The sequence below is a fragment of the Manis pentadactyla genome, chromosome 5, assembly GCF_030020395.1.
Source record: "Manis pentadactyla isolate mManPen7 chromosome 5, mManPen7.hap1, whole genome shotgun sequence".
In the NCBI taxonomy this organism is placed as follows: domain Eukaryota; kingdom Metazoa; phylum Chordata; class Mammalia; order Pholidota; family Manidae; genus Manis; species Manis pentadactyla.
Genome location: NC_080023.1, coordinates 63,132,604 through 63,160,164, shown reverse-complemented (window position 1 = coordinate 63,160,164; position 27,561 = coordinate 63,132,604). Strand labels below are relative to the sequence as shown.

General features: G+C 40.0%; 1 protein-coding gene across 9 annotated transcripts in view; it reads right to left on the bottom strand.

Annotated features, from left to right (window-relative positions):
• SEPTIN11 (septin 11) overlaps positions 1-27,561 on the bottom strand; it is a 144,687-nt gene that overhangs the window by 33,363 nt on the left and 83,763 nt on the right. For 8 of the 9 annotated variants that reach the window (XM_036896805.2, XM_036896812.2, XM_036896803.2 and 5 more), the window contains exon 3: positions 5,286-5,481. The exons of the other annotated variant lie outside the window; for it this stretch is intronic. In XM_036896805.2, coding sequence (XP_036752700.1) covers positions 5,286-5,481 — 196 coding nt within the window. The remainder of the gene's footprint in view (positions 1-5,285; positions 5,482-27,561) is intronic. 9 annotated transcript variants of the gene reach the window in all.

Here is a 27,561-nt window from a genome sequence, read left to right as displayed (position 1 = left end):
TGTGCTTGGGAAATCAGGGTCCTTCCTTAGCACCGTCTTAGCCCAAGGAAAGGAAGAGTAGCTCATGAGAAACTGCTCCTTCCTGCCTCTCTAGTTTCTGATTTTTAGCTTCTCAGCACTCCTCCCCAACAGTGGTCCATTTATGTTTCTGCTTTCCATTAATTTCCCTTTTTGTCCCTGGTTTTGATTATGATCATCCAAGATTATGGGAGGCATAACTTCTCTCCCTTTCCAGTGAGGAATGCTTTCTGCCCGGGTTCAACATATCCAAATAAATCTTTTGTTCTCCTCTTACATCTTGGGTTTTTTCTGCCTTCCCCTATTGGAGTTTTGGCCAATCTTTCGATCTCCTTCTTTTTCTTCTGTGAGGTCTCCCAGGAAAATCACATTCAGTCCTGTTTCACTTACCATCTAACTGATGGTTGAGTCACAGATCTCTCCTTCTAGCCCAGTCTTTCATCCAAGTTTCAGATTCATCCATCCATTTGTTCCTCTAACTAAAGGCATCTAAAATCGAACTCTTCATCTTGCCGCCAAGCCCACATTCCCCCATGTTCCTTGGCACAGTAAATGACACTTCCCTCCATGCCAGTGGCCAAGTAAAGAACCCTGGGATTCAAAAAGAATCCTCTCCTACTTCCCATACATAATAAAGCATGAAATCCCATTCATTTTACCTTATACATCATCATAAGCAAATAAAATAAATGCATTCTGGGAAAACGACTTGCTAAAATCACTATTCTCTGTGTTCAAGATTTAATTATGTCCTTGAGACAGCTTCTTTTCTTTTTTTTTTAATTGAAGTATCACTGATGGACAATCTCATGATGGTTTCACATACACAGCACAGTGGTCCAGTGTTCACCCATATCATCAAGCCCTCACTCCTCCACTGCAGTCACTACCAGCATAGTAAGATGTTATAGTCATTAATTGTCTTCTCTGTGCTGTACTGCCTTCCCAGTGACCTATCTATGTTGTGGCTGCTAACTGTAGTGCCCCTTAATCCCCTTCACCCTCCCCAACCCCTTCCCTTTGGTAACCACTAGTCCTTTCTAGGTGTTTATGAATCTTCTGCTTTTCTGTTCCTTTGAGATAGTTTCTTCTTCATGAATAACAAAGCAGCCATTTGTACTCCCCTTTAAAATTATTTAAATAAATTCTCTGCCCCTCTCTCCTCCTTTCCATTTCTTATCTATGTTCATAATCATTAAGATAAGGAAGCTTATGCCTAATTCTGCCTTTTGCTCATTTACATTCTTATGGAAAAGACACCCACTTATATCCTGCTTGGCCAGTTCAAACTCCTCTGGACTGTAGCCCTATCAAGCAGAAGAAAGTGGGGAAGGGCAAATCTAGTCCTTACATTTTCATACTTTCCTTTGAAGGCATGGGGATATTCCTTTTTACCCACCACTTGTTTTGTTTATATACCTCCAGCCATAGGAAAAACAGTAAGATGAAACAAGTTGACCCTAAAACTGATTAAAAAAATGTTTTATACACTGTTTTCTATCCACCCAAGCTACCCACTGATCATTCTTGCAGAACAGCCAACACCATCACTCAAAGCCTGACTGTCCATTTCACATATGACCAGGTATCTACTATCTAGTTTTCTCTATATAGCTGTCCATCAAAGTTAGTTTTCTTTATTCCTCAACTACTTCCACCAGAAAGTGTGGTACAAACAGAATCTAAGCCCAAACAGTGCGCCCCAGTATTTTGTGACTCTGATGGGGATCTCGGGGAGTTTGGGGCTCTCATAATGGACTTCGATCACCCAGGCTTTTCACAGCTGGTTATCATGACGGTCAGTAACAGGCCCCTGCCAGTCTACCACCCATCTCCCAGACTGACGGCTATATCCAGGGCCACAGCAAAACTTTGTTTCCCTTCTCTAGAACCCATTACTTCTCCAGAACCCTTTCCTTCTCCACTGAAGAGTACAAACAGCAAAACAAGGGAGCCCTTAAACCGTGAAGAGTTAATTACGCTATTAAACAAAACAGGAAACCTCACCAGATCTCTCTTCCTGCCCCGTTCTAGCTAGCCCTGTCCCAGGCAGATAATGAGGCAGGAATGCTGACATGTCCGAAGCCTATATAAACAAACTGGGACATTCTTGAAGTCTTGCATCGATGGCAGAAAAGCATGCTTCACCCCCAACGTAGTAAAAATAATCATGGGTTTAGAGAAACAGCACATCCCTTCCCACAGACTTACATATCAGTGTAAAAATGCATATCCCACTTCCAATTTTTTGATAGAAGCAGGGCCTGTTAGAATAACTTTTTTATACAACAGTCATTTGGGTTTATAGTCAACATTGTCAACAATGCCTTCTGAGACAGAGTTGTTAATGGCACTTAAAGAGTTTATGCAACAGCTGTCAAGAAATTTAGAAGAAAAAAAATATTTGGTATCTAGGTTAGGTTAGTATCACACTTCCTCTCTCTTAAATCTCCTTGGAAACTATTTGACCCAAATGAGTCAGATAGTTTCTTAAAGAGGCCTCTAGCTGCAGATGCAAGGATCGGCTTATGCTAGCTATTTGTTGTTTGGTGCTGGCAAGTTAAAACCCACTGCCCTAAGGGAAAACCCCCTTTTAGGGGAGAGACAAAAATTTAGTGGTAGCACTGAGGCAATGACTCTAAGCTGGCACCACATGTGCCATATTAGCAACAAGATGCTGGAAGACAGCTCCCATTCCTGCAGGGAGGGATCCTGAAATGGCCCAGTTGCTGCCTTCCCAGTAGGGAGTGCACACGCGTACCACTCTCTAAGCCCAGGGAGACACCGGGCTGGTTGGACAGATGGAGACACCTCTTGCTCTGAGTGTGCCCTGTGACTGCACAATGACCAGGAGCCCCCTGCTCTCTCCCCAGCTCCCACAATGCACCCGTGCTCTTTTTCTTGTCACCAGGGTTTGCCCTCTCTCTATTTCACTTGGTGTTACAAACAGCCTTCAGGCAGTAACCTCTCCATCATTCCTTGGCACTGAGGTCATAAATTAAGAGCAACTGCTCAGCTGCAGGGTCTGAGCTTAGCTGTTCCCCACCCAACACAATGTACAGATAGTCCATTTTGACCAGATGCAAAATAAAATCTTTCTCACTATATCTAACAATTGCTCCTGTTATTACAGGACAATGTTTATTGAAAAGCACTTAAATTGCTCTATAGATAAAATAGAGCTCAGTGCTCAGCTAGAGAATGAATTAAATATTTCTCTGTCACTACCATGGTGTTTATATATACCAGGAATAGTTAAAATACTGGGGCAATACACATTTCTAGATAAAGATGGTTCAAGTTCCTTTTCACAAAATAAAGATATACAGTTTTGAGGGGGAAAAAAATCCTGGTACTAATAAAGTTTCTGAGTCCTAAGCAAACATACCATAACTTACTGACTTGGGGTTTTATTCCCATAATGGTGTCACTGCTCAAAAATGTCTCTGGAAGCCTCCTTCTGGAATCATCTTTGGGCCTGGGACAATTTTAACTTTCTCATACTCCTTTTGAGAACAAACATATTTACAACCGTCACAGGACATTTGAAGTTGAGATTGATGAACAGGATGCATAATCTTCAGGAGTATGAACAGTGTTTTGTGACTGAGATGAACATATAGGTTGTACACCAGGAAGTTTTAAGGATTAACAGCTTCTCTCAACTAAAGGCATACAGCAACTCAGAGAGAAGAGTCAAACTTACCTGGCTTTATAAACTGAGTATATGTTTTATAAAAATAAAAATAAAACCTCACTGTGTTATTTTATAATTATATATCTTCCAAGTTTATGTGAACCAGTTCTAACTAGTCAATACATAAGACTGACTTATATCCAGTAGCCTCTATCTACATACAAACTACTGGAACAAAATTTTTAGAAAGTATTTTATTTCTTAAGCAGATTAAACACATCGTTTCTTCTACATATACACAGAAGTCTGTTGTATATATTATCTAATTAGCTTAACAAATCCTTGCTGGATAGAGAGGGAAACTTTAATCCAACCGATCTGAATTCCTCAATAGGCTTGACTGAAACTATAATCATTCAGACTCAATTTGGCAGTTCTGCACCCAGCATGCCATCCAACTCTGAGCAGCCTGCAGGAAGCCCCAGACACCTCACAGAAGTACTAACAGTGCCTCACACCACAGCACTACAATAAATATTAAGCTCTGGCACCAGCTAAAATTTTTTTCCCAATAGATTTTCCATAAAAATGTTTTCTTCACTTTGGAGTTTTAGGCACTAGTATCACTTTTACCAAAGCCGCTAAAATATAGCATAACCACCTGTTACTACAACACCCTTCTCCCAGGCCTCAGATTTCACAATGTCCTTCCTTAGGCCTCCTCCTGAGAATAGGACTGTACGCACTCTCACCTGGAGGAGGCCTCAGAGAACACCCAGTGTCATTCTCTTGAAGTGAAATAATTGCCAAGGTCTTGTAGCTTGTCATTGGCAGAACCCATACTACAACCTGGTCTCCTAAATCCTGGGCTGAGGCTTCGAAAGCAAAATGTCGCTGATTCTCAATTTTCATTCAAATGTGTAATAACTTGGGGATTAAATCAAATATCCCAATCTGCCTCAGGGACTAAGAGAGCATGGCAGATGCTCATTTTACTCTTTAATGCCTTCTTATTTTTCAGTCACAAAAAAAACAAAAACCACATTCCCCAGACTCTGACAGCTAGTGCTCTGGATGTGGTCCAATTTCTGGCAAGCAGATGCAGCCATACAAGACCTGGAAGCAGGGAGTGAATGCCCCATGACAGAGGCCACACAGGGGGAACAGGGCTCTTCGTGCAGGCAACAGTGAATGCATGTGGTTATCGGGGCCAGATGTGGTGGCAGTTCTAGAGACCCCGCTCAGGGTCAGGATGCCAAGCTCTAGAAAGCAGTTCAAGGCAGGGGCTTCTGCTACTTGTCCTGCAGGGTGATTGGGTGTTTCTCTAGACAGTGGAAAAACCCCCAAACCTGGTTTCATGACCCTCCTGGAAAAATGCCATAAGCTAACTTATTCCTTGTAACAAATCCCTTTTCTGCTTTTACTAGCTGGAACTAACTGTACTATCTGATTCTGACCTCAGGGAAGAACATTCTAAGAAAATTTCTCAGAGGACAAAAATGTCTCATTTTTCTGGCAACAGAATCAATCCCCATAACTAGTGAGTAGTTAGTTAGCCTTTGAATTTATCTGGGATGGATCCTGCTATCTCCTCATCCATTTAGATCCCCACAAAAATCCCAAGATGTACCTGTCATCTTTATTTATTTGGTCTCCAAATCCCACAGTGTCGACAATGGTTAACTTCAGGCGTACATTGCTTTCTTGAAGCTCATAACTTCTGGCTTTTAACCGAACACCTGGTTCATTGTGAGTAGCTGGGTCACTTTCAAATTTGGTGTTGAATAAAGTGTCCATTAATGTGGATTTGCCAATGCCCGTCTCACCTACAGGACCACAAGTGAGAAATCAGAAATGTGTCAATGCCTCTCAGCTTAGTTCAGGTGCATTAGGAGTTTTCTCATAATCACATTCGTAAAGTGTTTTTACAAATCAGTATCACCAGAAATCCCACTATAAAAACATAGTTTTTTCCACATGTGATCAAATTCCACCTGAGAAATGGCTTAATGAATTTCCAGAATTTCTTCTAATAAATAATAGATAAATAACAAATTCTAATAAATAATTCTGCTAATTAACCTTTAACAGAAAAGATCTTGAACTTGTATATTAAAATGTTCTTTACCTCTGGATAGAGAAAAAGGACCAGTAAGGTTACCTATGGTCGGTTTGTACATTATAAAGATATAAACTATATCTCTTCCTCTTGTAAATGTTGGTGTATAAAATTGTTACTTTTAAAAAGTACTACATTGCTGAGTTTCAGTCAGTAAGGAAAAAAAAGATTAATCCTATTTATATAATCTGGTATCACCTAATAGTCAAAAAGAATTCCATTTCTTCAAAATATCACTCTTGGAGAAGGGCGGAAGATGGCGGCGTGAGTAGAGCAGCGGAAATCTCCTCCCAAAACAACATATATCTATGAAAATATAACAAAGATAACCCTTCCTAGAATAAAGACCAGAGGACACAGGACAATATCCAGACCACATCCGCACCTGAGAGAACCCAGCGCCTCGCAAAGGGGGTAAGATACAAGCCCCGGACCCGCGGGAGACGAGCGCCCCTCCCCACCAGCTCCCGGCGGGAGAAGAGCAGGCAAAGCGGGAGGGAGACGGAGCCCAGGGCTGCCGAACACCCAGCCCCCGCCATCCGGGCCAGAGTGCAGGGCGCTCAATACTAGGAAAACAGGGCAGCAAGAACAGTGAGCGGGCACTGGAGGCTGGGCGCCAGAGGACATAAGAAAAGCGCGCGACCATTTTTTTTTTTTTTTTTTTTTGCTTTTTTACTGCTTTGTTTTGGCGAGCGCTTTTTGGAAGTCTTAAAGGGACAGGGACCCCAATACTAGGGAAACAGGGCAGAAAGACCGGTGAGCAGAGGCCTGAGGCTAGCACCGGAGAATAAAGAAAAACGAACGACCACCTTTTTTTTTTAATTAAAAATTTTTTTTTTTTTAATTAAAAAAATTTTTTTTCTTGTTTTTTTTTGTGGTCGTTGTTTTGTTTTGGCGGGTGCTTTTTGGAAGTCTTAAAGGGGCAGGGCGGGTCACTTAATCCAGAGGTAGGGAATCCGGGATCTCTGGGCACCCTAACCCATGGGATGCAGGGAGCAGGTAGGCCCCTTACGGAGATAAATAGCCTCCCAGCCGCTCCTGCCCCAACGCGACTCCACCATTTTGGAGTAGCTGCCCGAGCCAGGCCACGCCCACAGCAACAGCGGAGATTAACTCCATAGCAGCCGGGCAGGAAGCAGAAACCCTGTCTGCACGCAGCTGCGCAGCACAAGCCACTAGAGGCCGCTGTTCTCCCAGGAGAGGAGGGCCACAAACCAACAAGAAAGGAAGTCCTTCCAGCCGTCACTCGTCCCAGTTCTGCAGACTATTCCTATCACCATGAAAAGGCAAAGCTACAGGCAGACAAAGATCACAGAGACAACACCAGAGAAGGAGACAGACCTAACCAGTCTTCCTGACAAAGAATGCAAAATAAGAATCATAAACATGCTGACAGAGATGCAGAGAAATACGCAAGAAAAATGGGATGAAGTCCGGAAGGAGATCACAGATGCCAGAAAGGAGATCGCAGAAATGAAACAAACTCTGGAAGGGTTTATAAGCAGAATGGATAGAATGCAAGAGGCCATTGATGGAATTGAAATCAGAGAACAGGAATGCATAGAAGCTGACATAGAGAGAGACAAAAGGATCTCCAGGAATGAAACAATATTAAGAGAACTGTGTGACCAATCTAAAAGGAACAATATCCGTATTATAGGGGTCCCAGAAGAAGAAGAGAGAGGCAAAGAGATGGAAAGTATCTTAGAAGAAATAATTGCTGAAAACTTCCCCACACTGGGGGAGGAAGTAATCAAACAGACCACGGAAATACACAGAACCCCCAACACAAAGGATCCAAGAAGGGCAACACCAAGACACATAATAATTAAAATGGCAAAGATCAAGGACAAGGAAAGAGTGTTAAAGGCAGCTAGAGAGAAAAAGGTCACCTATAAAGGGAAACCCATCAGGCTAACGTCAGATTTCTCAACAGAAACCCTACAGGCCAGAAGAGAATGGCATGATATATTTAATACAATGAAACAGAAGGGCCTTGAACCAAGGATACTGTATCCAGCACGACTATCATTCAAATATGACGGTGGGATTAAACAATTCCCAGACAAACAAAAGCTGAGGGAATTTGCTTTCCACAAACCACCTCTACAGAACATCTTACATGGACTGCTCTAGATGGGAGCACTCCTAGAAGGAGCACAGCACAAAACACCCAACATATGAAGAATCGAGGAGGAGGAACAAGAAGGGAGAGAAGAAAAGAATCTCCAGACAGTGTATATAACAGCTCAATAAGCGAGCTAAGTTAGGCAGTAAGATACTAAAGAGGCTAACCTTGAACCTTTGGTAACGACGAATTTAAAGCCTGCAATGGCAATAAGTACATATCTTTCAATAGTCACCCTAAATGTTAATGGGTTGAATGCACCAATCAAAAGACACAGAGTAACAGAATGGATAAAAAAGCAAGACCCATCTATATGCTGCTTACAAGACACTCACCTCAAACCCAAAGACATGTACAGACTAAAAGTCAAGGGATGGAAAAACATATTTCAAGCAAACAACAGTGAGAAGAAAGCAGGGGTTGCAGTACTAATATCAGACAAAATAGACTTCAAAACAAAGAAAGTAACAAGAGATAAAGAAGGACACTACATAATGATAAAGGGCTCAGTCAAACAAGAGGATATAACCATTCTAAATATATATGCACCCAACACAGGAGCACCAGCATATGTGAAACAAATACTAACAGAACTAAAGGGGGATATAGACTGCAATGCATTCATTCTAGGAGACTTCAACACACCACTCACCCCAAAGGATAGATCCACTGGGCAGAAAATAAGTAAGGACACGGAAGCACTGAACAACACAGTAGAGCAGATGGACCTAATAGACATCTATAGAACTCTACATCCAAAAGCAGCGGGATATACATTCTTCTCAAGTGCACATGGAACATTCTCCAGAATAGACCACATACTAGGCCACAAAAAGAGCCTCAGAAAATTCCGAAAGATTGAAATCCTACCAACCAACTTTTCAGACCACAAAGGCATAAAACTAGAAATAAACTGTACAAAGAAAGCAAAGAGGCTCACAAACACATGGAGGCTTAACAACACGCTCCTAAATAATCAATGGATCAATGACCAAATCAAAATGGAGATCCAGCAATATATGGAAACAAATGACAACAACAACACTAAGCCCCAACTTCTGTGGGACACAGCAAAAGCAGTCTTAAGAGGAAAGTATATAGCAATCCAAGCATATTTAAAAAAGGAAGAGCAATCCCAAATGAATGGTCTAATGTCACAATTATCGAAATTGGAAAAAGAAGAACAGATGAGGCCTAAGGTCAGCAGAAGGAGGGACATAATAAAGATCAGAGAAGAAATAAATAAAATTGAGAAGAATAAAACAATAGCAAAAATCAATGAAACCAAGAGCTGGTTCTTCGAGAAAATAAACAAAATAGATAAGCCTCTACCAGACTTATTAAGAAGAAAAGAGAGTCAACACAAATCAACAGTATCAGAAACGAGAAAGGAAAAATCACGACGGACCCCACGGAAATGCAAAGAATTATTGGAGAATACTATGAAAACCTATATGCTAACAAGCTGGGAAACCTAGGAGAAATGGACAACTTCCTAGAAAAATATAACCTTCCAAGATTGACCCAGGAAGAAACAGAAAATCTAAACAGACCAATTACCAGCAACGAAATTGAAGCAGTAATCAAAAAACTACCAAAGAACAAAACCCCCGGGCCAGATGGATTTACCTCGGAATTTTATCAGACATACAGGGAAGACATAATACCCATTCTCTTTAAAGTTTTCCAAAAAATAGAGGAGGAGGGGATACTCCCAAACTCATTCTATGAAGCTAACATCACCCTAATACCAAAACCAGGCAAAGACACCACCAAAAAAGAAAACTACAGACCAATATCCCTGATGAACGTAGATGCAAAAATACTCAACAAAATATTAGCAAACCGAATTCAAAAATACATCAAAAGGATCATACACCATGACCAAGTGGGATTCATTCCAGGGATGCAAGGATGGTACAACATTCGAAAGTCCATCAACATCATCCACCACATCAACAAAAAGAAAGACAAAAACCACATGATCATCTCCATAGATGCTGAAAAAGCATTTGACAAAGTTCAACATCCATTCATGTTAAAAACTCTCAGCAAAATGGGAATAGAGGGCAAGTACCTCAACATAATAAAGGCCATCTATGATAAACCCACAGCAAACATTATATTGAACAGCGAGAAGCTGAAAGCATTTCCTCTGAGATCGGGAACTAGACAGGGATGCCCACTCTCTCCACTGTTATTTAACATAGTACTGGAGGTCCTAGCCACGGCAATCAGACAAAATAAAGAAATACAAGGAATCCAGATTGGTAAAGAAGAAGTTAAACTGTCACTATTTGCAGATGACATGATACTGTACATAAAAAACCCTAAAGACTCCACCGCAAAACTACTAGAACTGATATCGGAATACAGCAAAGTTGCAGGATACAAAATCAACACACAGAAATCTGTGGCTTTCCTATATACTAACAATGAACCAACAGAAAGAGAAATCAGGAAAACAACTCCATTCACAATTGCATCAAAAAAAATAAAATACCTAGGAATAAACCTAACCAAAGAAGTGAAAGACTTATACTCTGAAAACTACAAGTCACTCTTAAGAGAAATTAAAGGGGACACTAACAGATGGAAACTCATCCCATGCTCGTGGCTAGGAAGAATTAATATCGTCAAAATGGCCATCCTGCCCAAAGCAATATACAGATTTGATGCAATCCCTATGAAACTACCAGCAACATTCTTCAATGAACTGGAACAAATAATTCAAAAATTCATATGGAAACACCAAAGACCCCGAATAGCCAAAGCAATCCTGAGAAAGAAGAATAAAGTAGGGGGGATCTCACTCCCCAACTTCAAGCTCTACTATAAAGCCATAGTAATCAAGACAATTTGGTACTGGCACAAGAGCAGAGCCACAGACCAATGGAACAGACTAGAGAATCCAGACATTAACCCAGACATATATGGTCAATTAATATTTGATAAAGGAGCCATGGACATACAATGGCGAAATGACAGTCTCTTCAACAGGTGGTGCTTGCAAAACTGGACAGCTACATGTAGGAGAATGAAACTGGACCATTGTCTAACCCCATATACAAAAGTAAACTCAAAATGGATCAAAGACCTGAATGTAAGTCATGAAACCATTAAACTCTTGGAAGAAAACATAGGCACAAACCTCTTAGACATAAACATGAGTGACCTCTTCTTGAACATATCTCCCCGGGCAAGGAAAACAACAGCAAAAATGAGTAAGTGGGACTATATTAAGCTGAAAAGCTTCTGTACAGCAAAAGACACCATCAATAGAACAAGAAGGATCCCTACAGTATGGGAGAATATATTTGAAAATGACACATCCGATAAAGGCTTGACGTCTAGAATATATAAGGAGCTCTCACGCCTCAACAAACAAAAAACAAATAACCCAATTAAAAAATGGGCAGAGGAACTGAACAGACAGTTCTCCAAAAAAGAAATACAGATGGCCAACAGACACATGAAAAGATGCTCCACATCGCTAATTATCAGAGAAATGCAAATTAAAACTACAATGAGGTATCACCTCACACCAGTAAGGATGGGTGCCATCCAAAAGACAAACAACAAATGTTGGCGAGGCTGTGGAGAAAGGGGAACCCTCCTACACTGCTGGTGGGAATGTAAGTTAGTTCAACCATTGTGGAAAGCAGTATGGAGGTACATCAAAATGCTCAAAACAGACTTACCATTTGACCCAGGAATTCCACTCCTAGGAATTTACCCTAAGAACGCAGCAATCAAGTTTGAGAAAGACAGATGCACCCCTATGTTTATTGCAGCACTATTTACAATAGCCAAGAATTGGAAGCAACCTAAATGTCCATCAATAGATGAATGGATAAAAAAGATGTGGTACATATACACAATGGAATACTACTCAGCCATAAGAAAAGGGCAAATCCAATCATTTGCAGCAACATGGATGGAGCTGGAGGGTATTATGCTCAGTGAAACAAGCCAAGCGGAGAAAGAGAAATACCAAATGATTTCACTTATCTGTGGAATATAAGAACAAAGGAAAAACTGAAGGAACAAACCAGCAGCAGAATCACAGAACTCAAGAATGGACTAACAGGTACCAAAGGGAAAGGGACTGGGGAGGATGGGTGGGTAGGGAGGGATAAGGGGGGGAGAAGTAGGGGGGTATTAAGATTAACATGCATGGGGGGGTAGGAGAAAAGGGAGGGCTGTACAACACAGAGAAGGCAAGTAGTGATTCTACAACATTTTGCTATGCTGATGGACAGTGACTGTAAAGGGGTTTATAGGGGAGACCGGGTATAGGGGAGAGCCTAGTAAACATAATATTCGTCATGTAAGTGTAGATTAGTGATAGCAAAAAAAAAAAAAAAAAGGGCAGTTCCTGTGTGGTAACCTCCAACGAGTTCTACACAAGGGTATAAAGGGCATATAAAAGTGTAGGCAAAGGGTCTGTTTGTGTTTATACAGAGGATCAAAGCCTAATTGGGCTACCCCGAAAATGAACTAAGATACGATATGAAAAAGAACTTCCAACATCTGCACTCTCTGGAAGACTCATGCCAGAAGATGATCATCAAAAAACCCCAACAAAGATCCACGCACTGCTACAGCTGTAGATGCACTCATCCCACCAGTTCCTGGACTTGCCATGGGAATGAGGAAGGAGATATCTAAGCTGGCCTGTGCATACAGTAAAACAACAAAATTGGACTGGATCTATACTGTTGGAACTCAACCAAGAATTTGGAGAAGTGCAAATTGTAGCGCTCCAAAGTCTTACAACTACAAACTATTTATTGTTAAAAGAACATATGGCATGTGAACAGTCCCCAGGAATGGGTTGTTTTAATTTGTCTGATTTCTCTCAGACTGTTCAAGTTCAGTTGGACCATATCATAGATAAGTTTTCACAAATGCCTAAGGTGCCTAACTGGTTTTCTTGGTTTCACTGGAGATGGCTGGTAATTACAGATATGCTTTGGTTATGTAACTATACTCCTATTATGTTAATGTGTGTGTGCAATTTAAGTAGTAGCTTAAAACCTATACATGCTGAAGTTACTCTACAAGAAGATATATCAAAGAAATAATCAATCTTCCCATGTTTTCTTCCGCCTGCTACTTCTATAGCTTTTCTTCTTCCTTCCTAATTACAACCCTTAAATAGAATTCGTGCCTCATATCAAATTTACCGAGTATCATAATTCTTCCAAGTGGTAAAGATACCTCAAGACAAATGCTGGGCATAGAAGCCACAGGGCATAAATATGCAAAGAAGTAAAAAGCTAACTTTTTCAAACAATAAGGCTTCTCTCTCACTTACCAACTTCACATTTCCCTGTATGGCCCCGGAAGATGACTGGTTAGCCAGAGACGGGTAAGATTCCTCAAGGGAGGAACAACCTAAGACAGGCACAGTCGCAGGGGGGCCATCAGGTGAGAAATTGGGGATCAACAGAGGTGAGGCTTAGAACCTCACCCCCCCGTTCTGAGAGAAATCTTCTGCATACGTGGATGTTTTATTGCCCTGGTCTAGCTTGGATTAACACATAGTCTACAGGCACACACCTGATCATCTACATGTGCTCTCTTACAACACTAAACTATGTTTTCTACCTTTATCTTGTATCTACCTACCACTTCAGCATTTTATTAAAAATAATAATAATAAAGAGAGAAATGTGGTATCCACATATAAATCAAGTATAAAAACCAAATGAGTATTCATATTTGAACTGACTGTTTATAGTTCATAATGCATGAGCAAAACCGAAAGTTTCTGTGATGACTGCCCTTGTACTGTTCACTATGTAACTTATTCATTATGTAAGAATTTGTTCTACATGTAAAAACTTGTTTGTTATTCCTCAGAAGATTGGAGACTGACAAAAATTAGGCTTGGGGTGGAATAATGATTGTGCATTGAGCATTGACTCCCCTATACAGAATTTTATTGTCGTTAACAACCATTTGATCAATAAATATGAGAGATGCCCTCACAAAAAAAAAAAAAAGAAGGACAGACTTCCAATGGTAAAATAAATTAGTAACCGGGATGTAATGTATAGCATAAGGAATATAGTCAAGATATTGTAACAGCCTGGTAGGGTGATAGCTGGAACCTAGAATTATGTATATAAATGTTCTACCACTGTGTTGTACACTTGAAACTCATGTAATGTAATACTGTGTGTCAACTACCCTTCAATAAAAAATAATTATTAATAAAAAAAAAAAAAAATATCACTCTTGACAGTAGCAGCGATGATAAATCCAGCTAACGTTACTAAGGACTTTACATGGAGCCAGGCCCTGTGGCAAGAGCTTCCAATGCATTATTTCATTTGAACCCCACTGCTACCCTCCATGAACCCAGTACCATTGTTTCCTTCACTTTACAAATGGGGTACTAAGGCTTAGGTAAGGTTTAGGTAACTTGTGTAAAGCCACATTGTTAAATGCCAAGGTTCTAACCCTGGTTTGTGTGGTTCTAACACCTACACTCAACACAGCATCCTGATTTTACAATTACCGAAAAAAACAATTATCTAATATTTTCCAGTTATAGTTATGAATCTGTGAATCCCCCATATTATCTCCATTTTCAGCTGGAATCTCAAGATGGCAAGTGTTTGTTAATAGCTTGCCTAGTTTCAGGGTGGTATCTGTGACAAAGAAACAGAATGATGTTAAATGACCTGCAGTGAATTCACATAGGTGAGTCAAGTCATTAAGTGTTTACTGAAGCCCTAATATGTGCACAGAAGAGTGTTCACTACCCTCATCAAATGCTCAGACCCAAATGCAGATCCATGAAGAACTTCAGCTTGACCTTCAAAATAACACCAAGCAAAGTTCTCCCTTAATTCTAATTCTTATATGTTGTCAAAAGTAGTTAGCCATGAGAAAGAACCCACTCTTTTCACTGGTGGTAAAAGGTGATTGAGTGTGTGATGGTGGGAAGGGCAAAATATGAATCAAGGAACATTACCCTTGGAAAGCGTTTTTTTTTTAAATATAGAAAACTTCCCAATTTTACTAGCAGCTCAATTTAAACACGCCAATAGCTGCAGCCCTTTCAACAAATCCCAATCCCATGGTGTTCCTCTTCTAAATTGTTGCTACAGTGACTTTCAGGATGGTGACAATTTCATGGGAAGAAGAGCCCTGGGATTTGTGGCCTTAGGGCAGCTCTCCCACTGTGAGGACAAAACCTATTTACTAATCAGAAGCTCTGGATTACTCGTTGCTTTGCATCAATGTAAAAGTGAAGTAGGATGGAGTCTTTCTGAATTAGATCTTTCTGGATTAGATCTCTAATTAAAAGCCTTACATGGTTTGTCACTGACTACAACGAAATTTCCCTTATAGGATAAAAGTTGTTCAAGTACATATGCCTTACTTTTTAACCTTTCCAATTGGGCCCCTGATACATCTGAGATCAAAGAACATCCTCCTTCATTCATTAGGCTTCATTCAGCCAATATTTTTTCAGTGCCTACTATGTATCAAGCTCACTATCCAGTTCTGGGCAGATATTCATGAACTAGCCTGATTTGGTGTTCTCCCACAGCTTAGAATCTCACCTGGAACATGACTGCATACCAGTCAGACTCTCATTTACTGTTATGGGAATGACATGCTAAGTGTCTGCCATAACCACATACCTCTTCTGAGCAAGACCTTGTATACTTTATACCAAAGTATGCTTTATACTTTGTGACCTTGCTAGTGATCACAGGTAACTGGACCCTGCAAGGTGCCCATAGAGCCTGACTGTCATGCTCTGCAAGAGTGCTCCACACTGGACATTGTACCTGTCTATCCAATCAGAACATCTCTCTTTGGGCTTTTGAATGAGAAATATACAATCTGCACACAAGCTGATGGCATGAAAAATAAAAGAGACACAAGAGCCAAGTGAGCAAGAAGAAGCCATGGGCAAAGGATGTAGGTAAACAGAAGATGTGCTGACAGAGCATAAGCTGGAAATACAGGTGAAAGACAGCAGACAGATAGAGCCCAGTTTAGGATCAGCAATTTACTCACTAAAAGTAGTTGAGTACTTACTATGTGATAAGCATTGGTGCTGGGGATAAAATGGTGAGTAAAAATAGACAACTGACACTGCCTGAACACCTGTAATATCCTGAATGTCATTCCAGACCTCCGTAAAGTCTGCAGGTACAATAGTTGAAACTATTTCTTGTCTTTCTTACTTTCCTGAATATTCTTACAAAAAGGACCATCAATAATAGTAATCTAAACTAGTCTCCACTCTCTAAAATGAGAATTCAACAAGCTCATATCTATGATTCATGCTTAACAAAGTAAGTTTGAGGAAAATAGAGTTACTTTGTAGTAGATACAGAAACAAATCAGGGTTCCCACTCTTAGATACTTAGAATCTGGTAGGCAGTTCAGTATTGAGCCCTTTTAAGCTCATGCTACATGTGTAACTTTCTGAAGTACAGCCAACTTCCTTTCAGGATTTATCTACTTGCAGAACATGGGCAAAGAGAGAGCACAACAGCCTCACAAAGGTCTCTCCATAAGGTTCAAAGCTTACCAAGCAGAAAGGGACCCATTTCACTTTCATCTCTTTCCTCAAGAACAGCAATCAAGACTTCAATTCACAGAGCAAGGATTTTAGGTTGCCTGGACCAGGACTGGGATTATCATCCCATTTTACTAGGTTGAGAATTAGTTAAGCACATGTGAGTCAGGAACACCAGGCCTTTCCTTTCTTTTTAAATGCAAAGTAATTTTAATTATCATTCACATTAAGGTGGAAATTATGAACAATTAGCATTCCAGGCCCTACTTATAGTATATGGTTAATCAACAGTTTGGAAAAACCACTGTTCCTCTAAATTTCAGGGTGCTTTCTCTCCAGTTCTATACACTATGCTTTTAGGGGCCATAATTAGACCCAGCTACTCTAGGAGCAGTGTGATTCACCAAATGTATTCAGGAAGAAATGACAGCTTTTCGATACAAGGAATGACAGAACAAGGGAAGTTTTCCAATGCATTAGTTTTTAAGGTGTCTCTAGCCTCAGAAAGCAGGGCATATTTTATACCTCTGAGGACCCACAAGAGCAAAAAGGCCTCTTCCTAATTGTGTAACTGAAAGCCTACTGCCTAGGTTGCAAATCAAACAACAAAATAATATCTTGAAAAAAATGAATGACCAACACTAAATTTGAAGCACTTCTGAACTCCCTAGCAGAGCAGCTGGCACAGAGTCAGCACCTACTAAAAGCCAGCTGAAAAGAAAAATGACCACGGTGATAATTTATACTGAGATTTGCCACTTTGGTAGGTTTTTCAGTTAGTTGTTTATTCTCCTATAAATTCATCTGCCTAAAAACTCAATTGCTAGAATAATTAGAGGTCTGCTCTTCAAAGGTTGAGGCTTCTGTTCTTCCTGCTCCTGCCAACACTGGCTTGCCTGACACCCGCACCACGGTGAAGAGCAGTCCTACCTCTCCTATTCGGTTCTCAGGCTTATCTAATCACATGCTCTATGCTGGACATAAAAAACAAAACAAAACAGAACAAAAAAAACAGCAGGCGGGGTGGAGCCAAGATGGCGGCGTAAGTAGAGCAGCGGAAATATCCTCCCAAAACCACATATATTTATGAAAATATAACAAAGACAACTCTTCCTAGAATAGAGACCAGAGGACACAGGACAACATCCAGACCACATCCACACCTGCGAGAACCCAGCACCTCGCGAAGGGGTTAAGATACAAGCCCCGACCCGGCAGGACCCGAGCTCGCCTCACCCCAGCTCCCGGCAGGAGGAGAGGAGTCAGAGCAGGGAGGGAGAGGGAGTCCAGGACTGCTAAACACCCAGCCCTGGCCATCTGCACCAGAGCGCAGACACAGTGCATGCGTGGGGTCCTGGATACTAGGGAAACAGGACAGCAAGACCTATGAGCGGGTCCCTGAGCAAAGTGCCTGGGGACAAAGAAAAGCGAGTGGCTTTTTTTTTTTTTTTTTTTGCGAGTGCTCTTTGGAGGTCTTAAAGGGACAGGGACCCCAAAACCGGATGGAAGCGTCCTGGGACACTCTGGGCACTCTAACCCCCAGGGCAGCAGGGCGCACAGATGCCCCTCACGGAGATAAATAGCCTCCCGGCCGCTCCCCCTCCAATGGGGCTCCACCATATCGGAACAGCAGCCCGAGGCAAGCCACACCCACAGCAACAGCGGAGATAAACTCCATAGCAGCCGGGCAGGAAGCAGAAACCCTGTCTGCGCCCAGCTGCCCAGCACAAGCCACTAGAGGTCGCTGTTTTCCCAAGAGAAGAAGGCCACAAACCAACAAGAAGGAAAGTTCTTCCAGCCACCATTGGTGCCAGCTCTGCAAACTATATCTATCATCATGAAAAGGCAAAATTACAGGCAGACAAAGATCACAGAGTCAGCACCTGAGAAGGGGACAGACCTAACCAGTCTTCCTGAAAAAGAATTCAAAATAAAAATCATAAACATGCTGACGGAGATGCAGAGAAATATACAAGAGCTAAGGGATGAAGTCTGGAGGGAGATTACAGATGCCCGGAAGGAGATTACAGAAGTGAAACAAACTCTGGAAGGATTTATGAGCACAATGGACAAGATGTAAGAGGCCATTGATGGAATAGAAACCAGAGAACAGGAACGCATAGAAGCTGACATAGAGAGAGATAAAAGGATCTCCAGGAATGAATCAATATTAAGAGAACTGTGTGACCAATCCAAAAGGAACAATATCCGCATTATAGGGGTACCAGAAAAAGAAGAGAGAGAAAAAGGGATAGAAAGTGTCTTTGAAGAAATAATTGCTGAAAACTTCCCCAAACTGGGGGAGGAAATAATCGAACAGAACACGGAAATACACAGAACTCCCAACAGGAAGGACCCAAGGAGGACAACACCAAGACACATAATAATTAAAATGGCAAAGATCAAGAACAAGGAAAGAGTTTTAAAGGCAGCTAGAGAGAAAAAGGTCACCTATGAAGGAAAACCCATCAGGCTATCATCAGACTTCTCAACAGAAACCTTACAGGCCAGAAGAGAATGGCATGATGTATTTAATGCAATGAAACAGAAGGGCCTTGAACCAAGGATACTGTATCCAGCATGATTATCATTTAAATATGATGGAGGGATTAAACAATTCACAGACAAGCAAAACTTGAGGGAATTTGCCTCCCACAATCCACCACTACAGGGTATTTTAGAGGGACTGTTCTAGACTGGAGCACTCCTAAAACTAAACAGATGTCACCAGAGAAAGTAAAATCACAGCAAAGAAAGCAGACCAACCAAATACTAACTAAAGGCAAAAAAATAAAATCAACTACCCATTAAAAGCAGTTAAAGGAAACACGAAAGAGCACAGAATAAAACACCCAACATATAAAGAATGGAGGAGGAGGAATAAGAAGGGAGAGAAGAAAAGAATCTCCAGACAGTGTATATAACAGCTCAATAAGCGAGCTAAGTTAGTCAGTAAGATACTAAAGAAGCTAACCTTGAACCTTTGGTAACCACGAATCTAAAGCCTGCAATGTCAATAAGTACATATCTTTCAATAGTCACCCTAAATGTAAATGGACTGAATGCACCAATCAAAAGACACAGAGTAATAGAATGGATAAAAAAGCAAGACCCATCTATATGCTGCTTACAAGAAACTCACCTCAAACCCAAAGACATGCACAGACTAAAAGTCAAGGGATGGAAAAACATATTTCAGGCAAACAACAGAGAGAAGAAAGCAGGGGTTACAGTACTAATATCAGACAAAATAAACTTCAAAACAAAGAAAATAACAAGAGATAAAGAAGGACATTACATAATGATAAAGGGCTCAGTCCAACAAGAGGATATAACCATTCTAAATATATATGCACCCAACACAGGAGCACCAGCATATGTGAAACAAATACTAACAGAACTAAAGGCGGAAATAGACTGCAATGCATTCACTTTAGGAGACTTCAACATGCCACTCACCCCAAAGGATAGATCCACTGGGCAGAAAATAAGTAAGGACACAGAGGCACTGAACAACACACTAGAACAGATGGACCTAATAGACATCTATAGAACTCTACATCCAAAAGCAACAGGATATACATTCTTCTCAAGTGCACATGGAACATTCTCCAGAATAGACCACATACTAGCTCACAAAAAGAGCCTCAGTAAATTCCAAAATATTGAAATTCTACCAACCAACTTTTCAGACCACAAAGGTATAAAACTAGAAATAAATTCTACAAAGAAAAAAAAAAGGCTCACAAACACATGGAGGCTTAATAACATGCTCCTAGAATTATCAATGGATCAACGAACAAATTAAAATAGAGATCAAGGAATATATGGAAACAAATGAAAACAACAACACAAAGCCGAAACTTCTGTGGGATGCAGCGAAAGCAGTCTTAAGAGGAAAGTATATAGCGATCCAGGCACACTTGAAGAAGGAAGAACAATCCCAAATGAATAGTCTAACATCACAATTATCGAAACTGGAAAAAAAAGAACAAATGAGGCCTAAAGTCAGCAGAAGCAGGGACATAATAAAGATCAGAGAAGAAATAAGCAAAATTGAGAAGAATAAAACAATAGCAAAAATCAATGAAACCAAAAGCTGGTTCTTAAAGAAAATTAAAAAAATAGATAAGCCTCTAGCAAAACTTATTAAGAGAAAAAGAGAATCAACACAAATCAACAGAATCAGAAATAAGAATGGAAAAATCACGACAGACTCCACAGAAATACAAAGAATTATTAAAGACTACTATGAAAACCTATATGCCAACAAGCTGGAAAACCTAGAAGAAATGAACAACTTCCTAGAAAAATACAACCTTCCAAGACTGACCAAGGAAGAAACACAAAAGTTAAACAAACCAATTACGAGTAAAGAAATTGAAACAGTAATCAAAAAACTACCCAAGAACAAAACCCCCAGGCCAGACGGATTTACCTCAGAATTTTATCAGACACACAGAGAAGACATAATAGCCATTCTCCTTAAAGTTTTCCAAAAAATAGAAGAGGAGGGAATACTCCCAAACTCATTCTATGAAGCCAACATACCAAAACCAGGCAAAGACCCCACCAAAAAAGAAAATTACAGACCAATATCCCTGATGAATGTAGATGCAAAAATACTCAATAAAATATTACCAAACCGAATTCAAAAATATATCAAAAGGATCATACACCATGACCAAGTGGGATTCATCCCAGGGACGCAAGGAAGGAACAACATTCGAAAATCCATCAACATCATCCACCACATCAACAAAAAGAAGGACAAAAACCACATGATCATCTCCATAGATGCTGAAAAACCATTTGACAAAATTCTACATCCACTCATGATAAAAACTCTCAGCAAAATGCGTATAAAGGGCAAGTACCTCAACATAATAAAGGCCATATATGATAAACGCACAGCCAACATCATACTGAACAGCAAGAAGCTGAAAACTTTTCCTCTGAGATCGGGAACAAGACAGAGATGCCCACTCTCCCCACTGTTATTTAACATAGTACTGGAGGTCCTAGCCACGGCAATCAGACAAAACAAAGAAATACAAGGAATCCAGATTGGTAAAGAAGAAGTTAAACTGTCACTATTTGCAGATGACATGATATTGTACAAAAAAAAACCCTAAAGACTCCACTCCAAACTACTAGAACTGATATCGGAATAGAGCAAAGTTGCAGGATACAAAATTAACACACAGAAATCTGTGCCTTTCCTATACACTAACAATGAACCAATAGAAAGAGAAATCAGGAAAACAACTCCATTCACAATTGCATCAAAGAGAATAAAATACCTAGGAATAAACCTAACCAAAGAAGTGGAAGACCTATACCCTAAAGACTACAAGTCACTCTTAAGAGAATTAAAGGGGACACTAACAAATGGAAACTCATCCCATGCTCGTGGCTGGGAAGAATTAATATCGTCAAAATGGCCATCCTACCCAAAGCAATATACAGATTTGATGCAATCCCTATCAAATTACTAGCAACATTCTCCAACGAACTGGAACAAATAGTTCAAAAATTCATATGGAAACACCAAAGACCCCGAATAGCCAAAGCAATTCTGAGAAAGAAGAATAAAGTAGGGGGGATATCACTCCCCAACTTCAAGCTCTACTACAAAGCCATAGTAATCAAGACAATTTGGTACTGGCACAAGAATAGAGCCACAGACCAGTGGAACAGATTAGAGACTCCAGACATTAACCCAAACATATATGGCCAATTAATATACGATAAAGGAGCCATGGACATACAATGGGGAAATGACAGTCTCTTCAACAGATGGTGCTGGCAAAACTGGACAGCTACATGTAGGAGAATGAAACTGGACCACTGTCTAACCCCATACACAAAAGTAAACTCCAAATGGATCAAAGACCTGAATGTAAGTCATGAAACCATAAAACTCTTAGAAAAAAACATAGGCAAAAATCTCTTAGACATAAACATGAGTGACTTCTTCTTGAACATATCTCCCTGGGAAAGGAAAACAATAGCAAAAATGAACAAGTGGGACTATATTAAGCTGAAAAGCTTCTGTACAGCAAAAGACACCATCAATAGAACAAAAAGGAACCCTACAGTATGGGAGAATTTATTTGTAAATGACAGATCCGATAAACGCTTGACGTCCAAAATATATAAAGAGCTCACCCACTTCAACAAACAAAAAACAAATAATCCAATTAAAAAATGGGCACAGGAACTGAACAGACAGTTCTCCAAAAAAGAAATACAGATGGCCAACAGACACATGAAAAGATGCTCCACATCACTAATTATCAGAGAAATGCAAATTAAAACCACAATGAGGTATCACCTCACACCAGTTAGGATGAATACCATCCAAAAGACAAACAACAACAAATGTTGGTGAGGTTGTGGAGAAAGGGGAACCCTCCTACACTGCTGGTGGGAATGTAAGTTAGTTCAACCATTGTGGAAAGCAGTATGGAGGTTCCTCAAAATGCTCAAAGTAGACTTACCATTTGACCCAGGAATTGCACTCCTAGGAATTTACCCTAAGAACGCAGCACTCAAGTTTGAAAAAGACAGTGGCAACCCTATGTTTATCGCAGCACTATTTACAATAGCCAAGAATTGGAAGCAACCTAAGTGTCCATCAGTAGATGAATGGATAAAGAAGATGTGGTACATATACACAATGGAATATTATTCAGCCATAAGAAGAAAACAAATCCTACCATTTGCAACAACATGGATGGAGCTAGAGGGTATTTATTATGCTCAGTGAAATAAGCCAGGCAGAGAAAGACAAGTACCAAATGATTTCACTCATATGTCGAGTATAAGAACAAAGGAAAACTGAAGGAACAAAATAGCAGCAGAATCACAGAATCCAAGAACGGACTAACAGGTACCAAAGGGAAAGGGACTGGGGAGGATGGGTAGGTAGGGAGGGATAAGGTGGGGGGAGAAGAAAGGGGGTATTATGATTAGCATGCATAATGGGGGGGTGGGAGAAAGGGGAGGGCTGTACAACACAGAGAAGACAAGTAGTGACTCTACAACATTTTGCTATGCGGATGGACAGTGACTGTAAAGGGGTTTGTCGTGGGGACCTGATATAGGGGAGATCCTAGTAAACATAATATTCTTCATGTAATTGTAGATTAATGATAACAAAAAAAAAAAGAAAGAAAAAGGGGATTACTCCCTGATAGGATAAAACTAACTGCAAATCACTGATTAATGCAAGCTTTAAATATCCTTAATTTTGATCATTTAAAGGGTGTCAGATGATCAGCTATGGAAGTAAATTTTTCTGATAATATTCCTTTCTCTTAAAAAAAGAAAAAAAAGCAGTTCCTGTGTGGTGATCTCCAATAAGTTCTTCACAATGGTATAAAGGGCATATCAAAGTGTGGGCAAAGGGTTTGTTTTTGTTTATACAGAGGATCAAAGCCTAATTTGGCTACCCAGAAAACGAATTAAGATATGATATGAAGAAGAACTTCCAACATCAGCATTCTCTGGAAGAGTCATTCCAGAAGATGATCATCAAAAAACCTCAACAAAGATCCTGGCGCTGTTGCAGTTGTAGCTGCATTCATCCCACCGGTTCCTGGACTTGCCATTGGAATGAAGAAGGAGATATCTAAGCTGGCCTGTGCATACAGTAAAACAACAAATTTGACTGGATCTATACTGTTGGAACTCAACCAAGAATTAGGAGAAGTGCAAGTTGCAGCACTCCAAAATCTTGCGACTAGACTATCTACTGTTAAAAGAACATATGGGATGTGAACAGTTCCCAGGAATGTGTTGTTTTAATTTCTCTGATTTTTCTCAAACTATTCAAATTCAGTTAGACAATATCCATCAAATCATTGATAAGTTTTCACAAATGCCTAGGGTGCCTAACTGGTTTTCTTGGTTTCACTGGATATGGCTGGTAATTGTAGGTCTGCTTTGGTGATGTAGCTGTATTCCTATTATGTTAATGTGTGCACGCAATTTAATTAGTAGTTTAAAACCTATACATGCTTATGTTACTCTACAAGAAGAGATGTCAAAGAAATAATCAATCTTCCCATGTTTTCTTCCGTCTGCTACTTCTATAGCTTTTCTTCTTCCTTCCTAATTACAACCGTTTAGTAGAATTCGTGCCTCATATCGAAATTACCAAGTATCATAATTCTTCCAAGTGGTAAAGATACCTCAAGACAAATGCTGGGCATAGAAGCTACAGGGCATAAATCTGCAAAGAAGTAAAAAGCTAACCTTTTCAAACAATACTGCTTTTCTCTCACTTATCAACTTTACATTTCCCTGTATGGCCCCGGAAGATGACTGGTTAGCCAGAGACGGGTAAGATTCCTCAAGGGAGGAACAACCTAAGACAGGCACAGTCACAGGGGGGCCATCAGGTGAGAAATTGGGGATCAACAGAGGTGAGGCTTAGAACCTCACCCCCCCTGTTTTGAGAGAAATCTTCTGCATCCGTGGATGTTTTGTTGCCCTTGTCTAGCTTGGATTAATACTTAGTCTATAGGCACAGACCTGATCATCTACATTTGCCCTCTTACAGCACTAAACTATGTTTTCTACCTTTATCTTGCATCTACCTACCACTTCAGCATTTTATTAAAAATAATAATAATAAGGGAGAAATGTGGGATTCACATATCAATCAAGTATAAAAATCAAACGAATAATCATATTTGACCTGATTGTTTATAGTTCATGATGCGTGATCAAAACCAAAAGTTTCTGTGATATGACTGCCCTTGCACTGTTCACCATGTAAGAACTTGTTTGTTATGCTTTAGAAGATTGGAGACTGTTGAGAATTAGGCTTGGGGGTGATTAATGATTGTGCATTGAGTCCCCTATACAGAATTTTATTGTTGTTAACAACCACCTGATCAATAAATATGAGATATGTCCTCTCAAAAAAAACAAAAAAAACCCAGAAGGCTTGGGTTATTAATTAGAAGGTAATTGTAGATTGATCGAATAGTTGATCTACGAGCCAGCATCTTTTACTCTGATTGCCAAGACCAGCTACCTGTAGAATTATCCACATAATTGTACATGAAGGTCTGCTCGCCTTCCCTAAATATTTTAGATTTTATCCTTGGATGGAGCTAGGAAGTTCAGAGCTATGCGCCTAAGCTATGTTGTATGAACTCCTCATGAATTGCCTCTGATGAAACCTGCTTTGGCCAGCACTGCCAGCCTGCATGGGGAGGAAGCGTGCATGTGTTCCTCAGTGCTCTGCACATTGCCTGCCCTGATTTCGGGAATGCTCAGGAACCCAGAACCTAAGCTGTGGTGACACTAGCCATCTCTCTTTTCTGAAATATCTATAGCAGAAACTTTTCCAGGTGAAACTATATTTCATGTGGAGCAACTACTGTTTTTAGTTTATATAGATACTATAAATCTGTAATTGTTAAACTTTTATCCTGTGTTTGGCACATACTATGTGCTCAGTAAAAATCTGTTGGATGAATGGAAGCCCTCCATGCTGACACTGGCTGAGAGACAGATGTATTCCTGGTAGAAGTGATTGCTGTACACAGTCCTTATGGCTTTGTATTTTGACCCTATCCCTGACTTCATTTTATTTTCTGGTGATAGTTTTAGCTGTATTCATCTACTCATTCATTTTACCCTGTAAACCAATTCTTATCCTTTCCTGAAGAGCAAAATGGGATCAAAATGTTTAGGAAAGTATTGTAAAATTCCACAGTTTATGTTGACACAATAGCCTTGGCTAAAATGATCATAAACTTGTCTGTTTTCTATTCTTCTGTCATCCCCTCAAAACAATTAGGGCTTAGTTATAAAAAAATTCTAATTTCAAAATGTATTATTAATTTACTTTAACCCTACTATTGAACTGGTTCCTCTTCAGAAGCAGGGATGTTCAGTATTCTACCCATCTGGGCATTTGCACAAAGAACTGACAGTGCTGGGTCCATGTTGAAGACAGTCACAGAGCTAGTGACCTTTTGGAAAATGAAAAAGATATATAAATTTAAAATTGTGAAGAAAGGCTGAATACTTATACAGATTCTCTAGAGAAATACAGTGTAGGTATTTATTTAAATAAAAGGTTTTATTTAAACTAACATACTGCTCGGGGATGATTTAGCATGCTGTAGGCAAGATAGACAGTGAGGTACTATGACCTCCTGGGTGTGCTGGCACCCCATTTAGCATCAAGAATTAGCTTCCTGGTTAAGTGAACACTCTTCTCCCTATCTGTATTGTATTTCTTTCCAGGACTCAACAGAGATGGATTATAATACCAGACATTTAATTCATGCCGCTAAAACTAAACTAAGCTCATGCCAGGATTAGTTTCTACCCTCGTTTGTTTCCTCTATTTTGCAACTTACAGGTTCTTGACACAAAACAAAATTACAATGCTAAGACCTTTTTGATGAACATCATTAGTTTCCTCACTAGGATCATAACTCTTTTTTTAAAAATATCCTTGATTCCCTCTGTATTTATCATATGAAAATAATGATGCTATGAACACCACACATGTGCATAATATGTAAGAAAAAAAATACAAGCGGACCATCGGTGACAATGAGAAAAGAAACTACCATAGATACTCAAGTTAAATATGACACCTATCACTCTTAAGTGGCTGCCAAAATATTTTGATCAACTGGAACACTTTTTTATAGACTCTTACTTTAAAAATAGGCCATTAATTGGCAGTGACAGTTTTCTTCTACAGATATTTTGCTATAAAATATTTGTTGTACAGGACTTGCTTGCTGTGTTCTACCCTCTGAGCATAAGTATGCTTATTTAATACTTAGGGCTGACACTCCTGACTCCAAAGAGCTAATGCTCACTCCCGCCAAGGGGTTCCAAGGAGTTACAGAAAATAACCCAAATAGCTAGATATACTGGCATGGAAGGGTAGCCAGGACTTACTGTGGAGTTAAAAAAAATAATAACATTCAGAAGAATATGATCAGCATGATCTCTTTTGTATAAAACAAAAACAAAGGTATTTATGTAATTGTGGGAGAGCTGTTTGTGTCTGTCCAGCGTGTGCCTCTCCCAAGCCCAGTTGCCTTTCTGATCATGTCCTC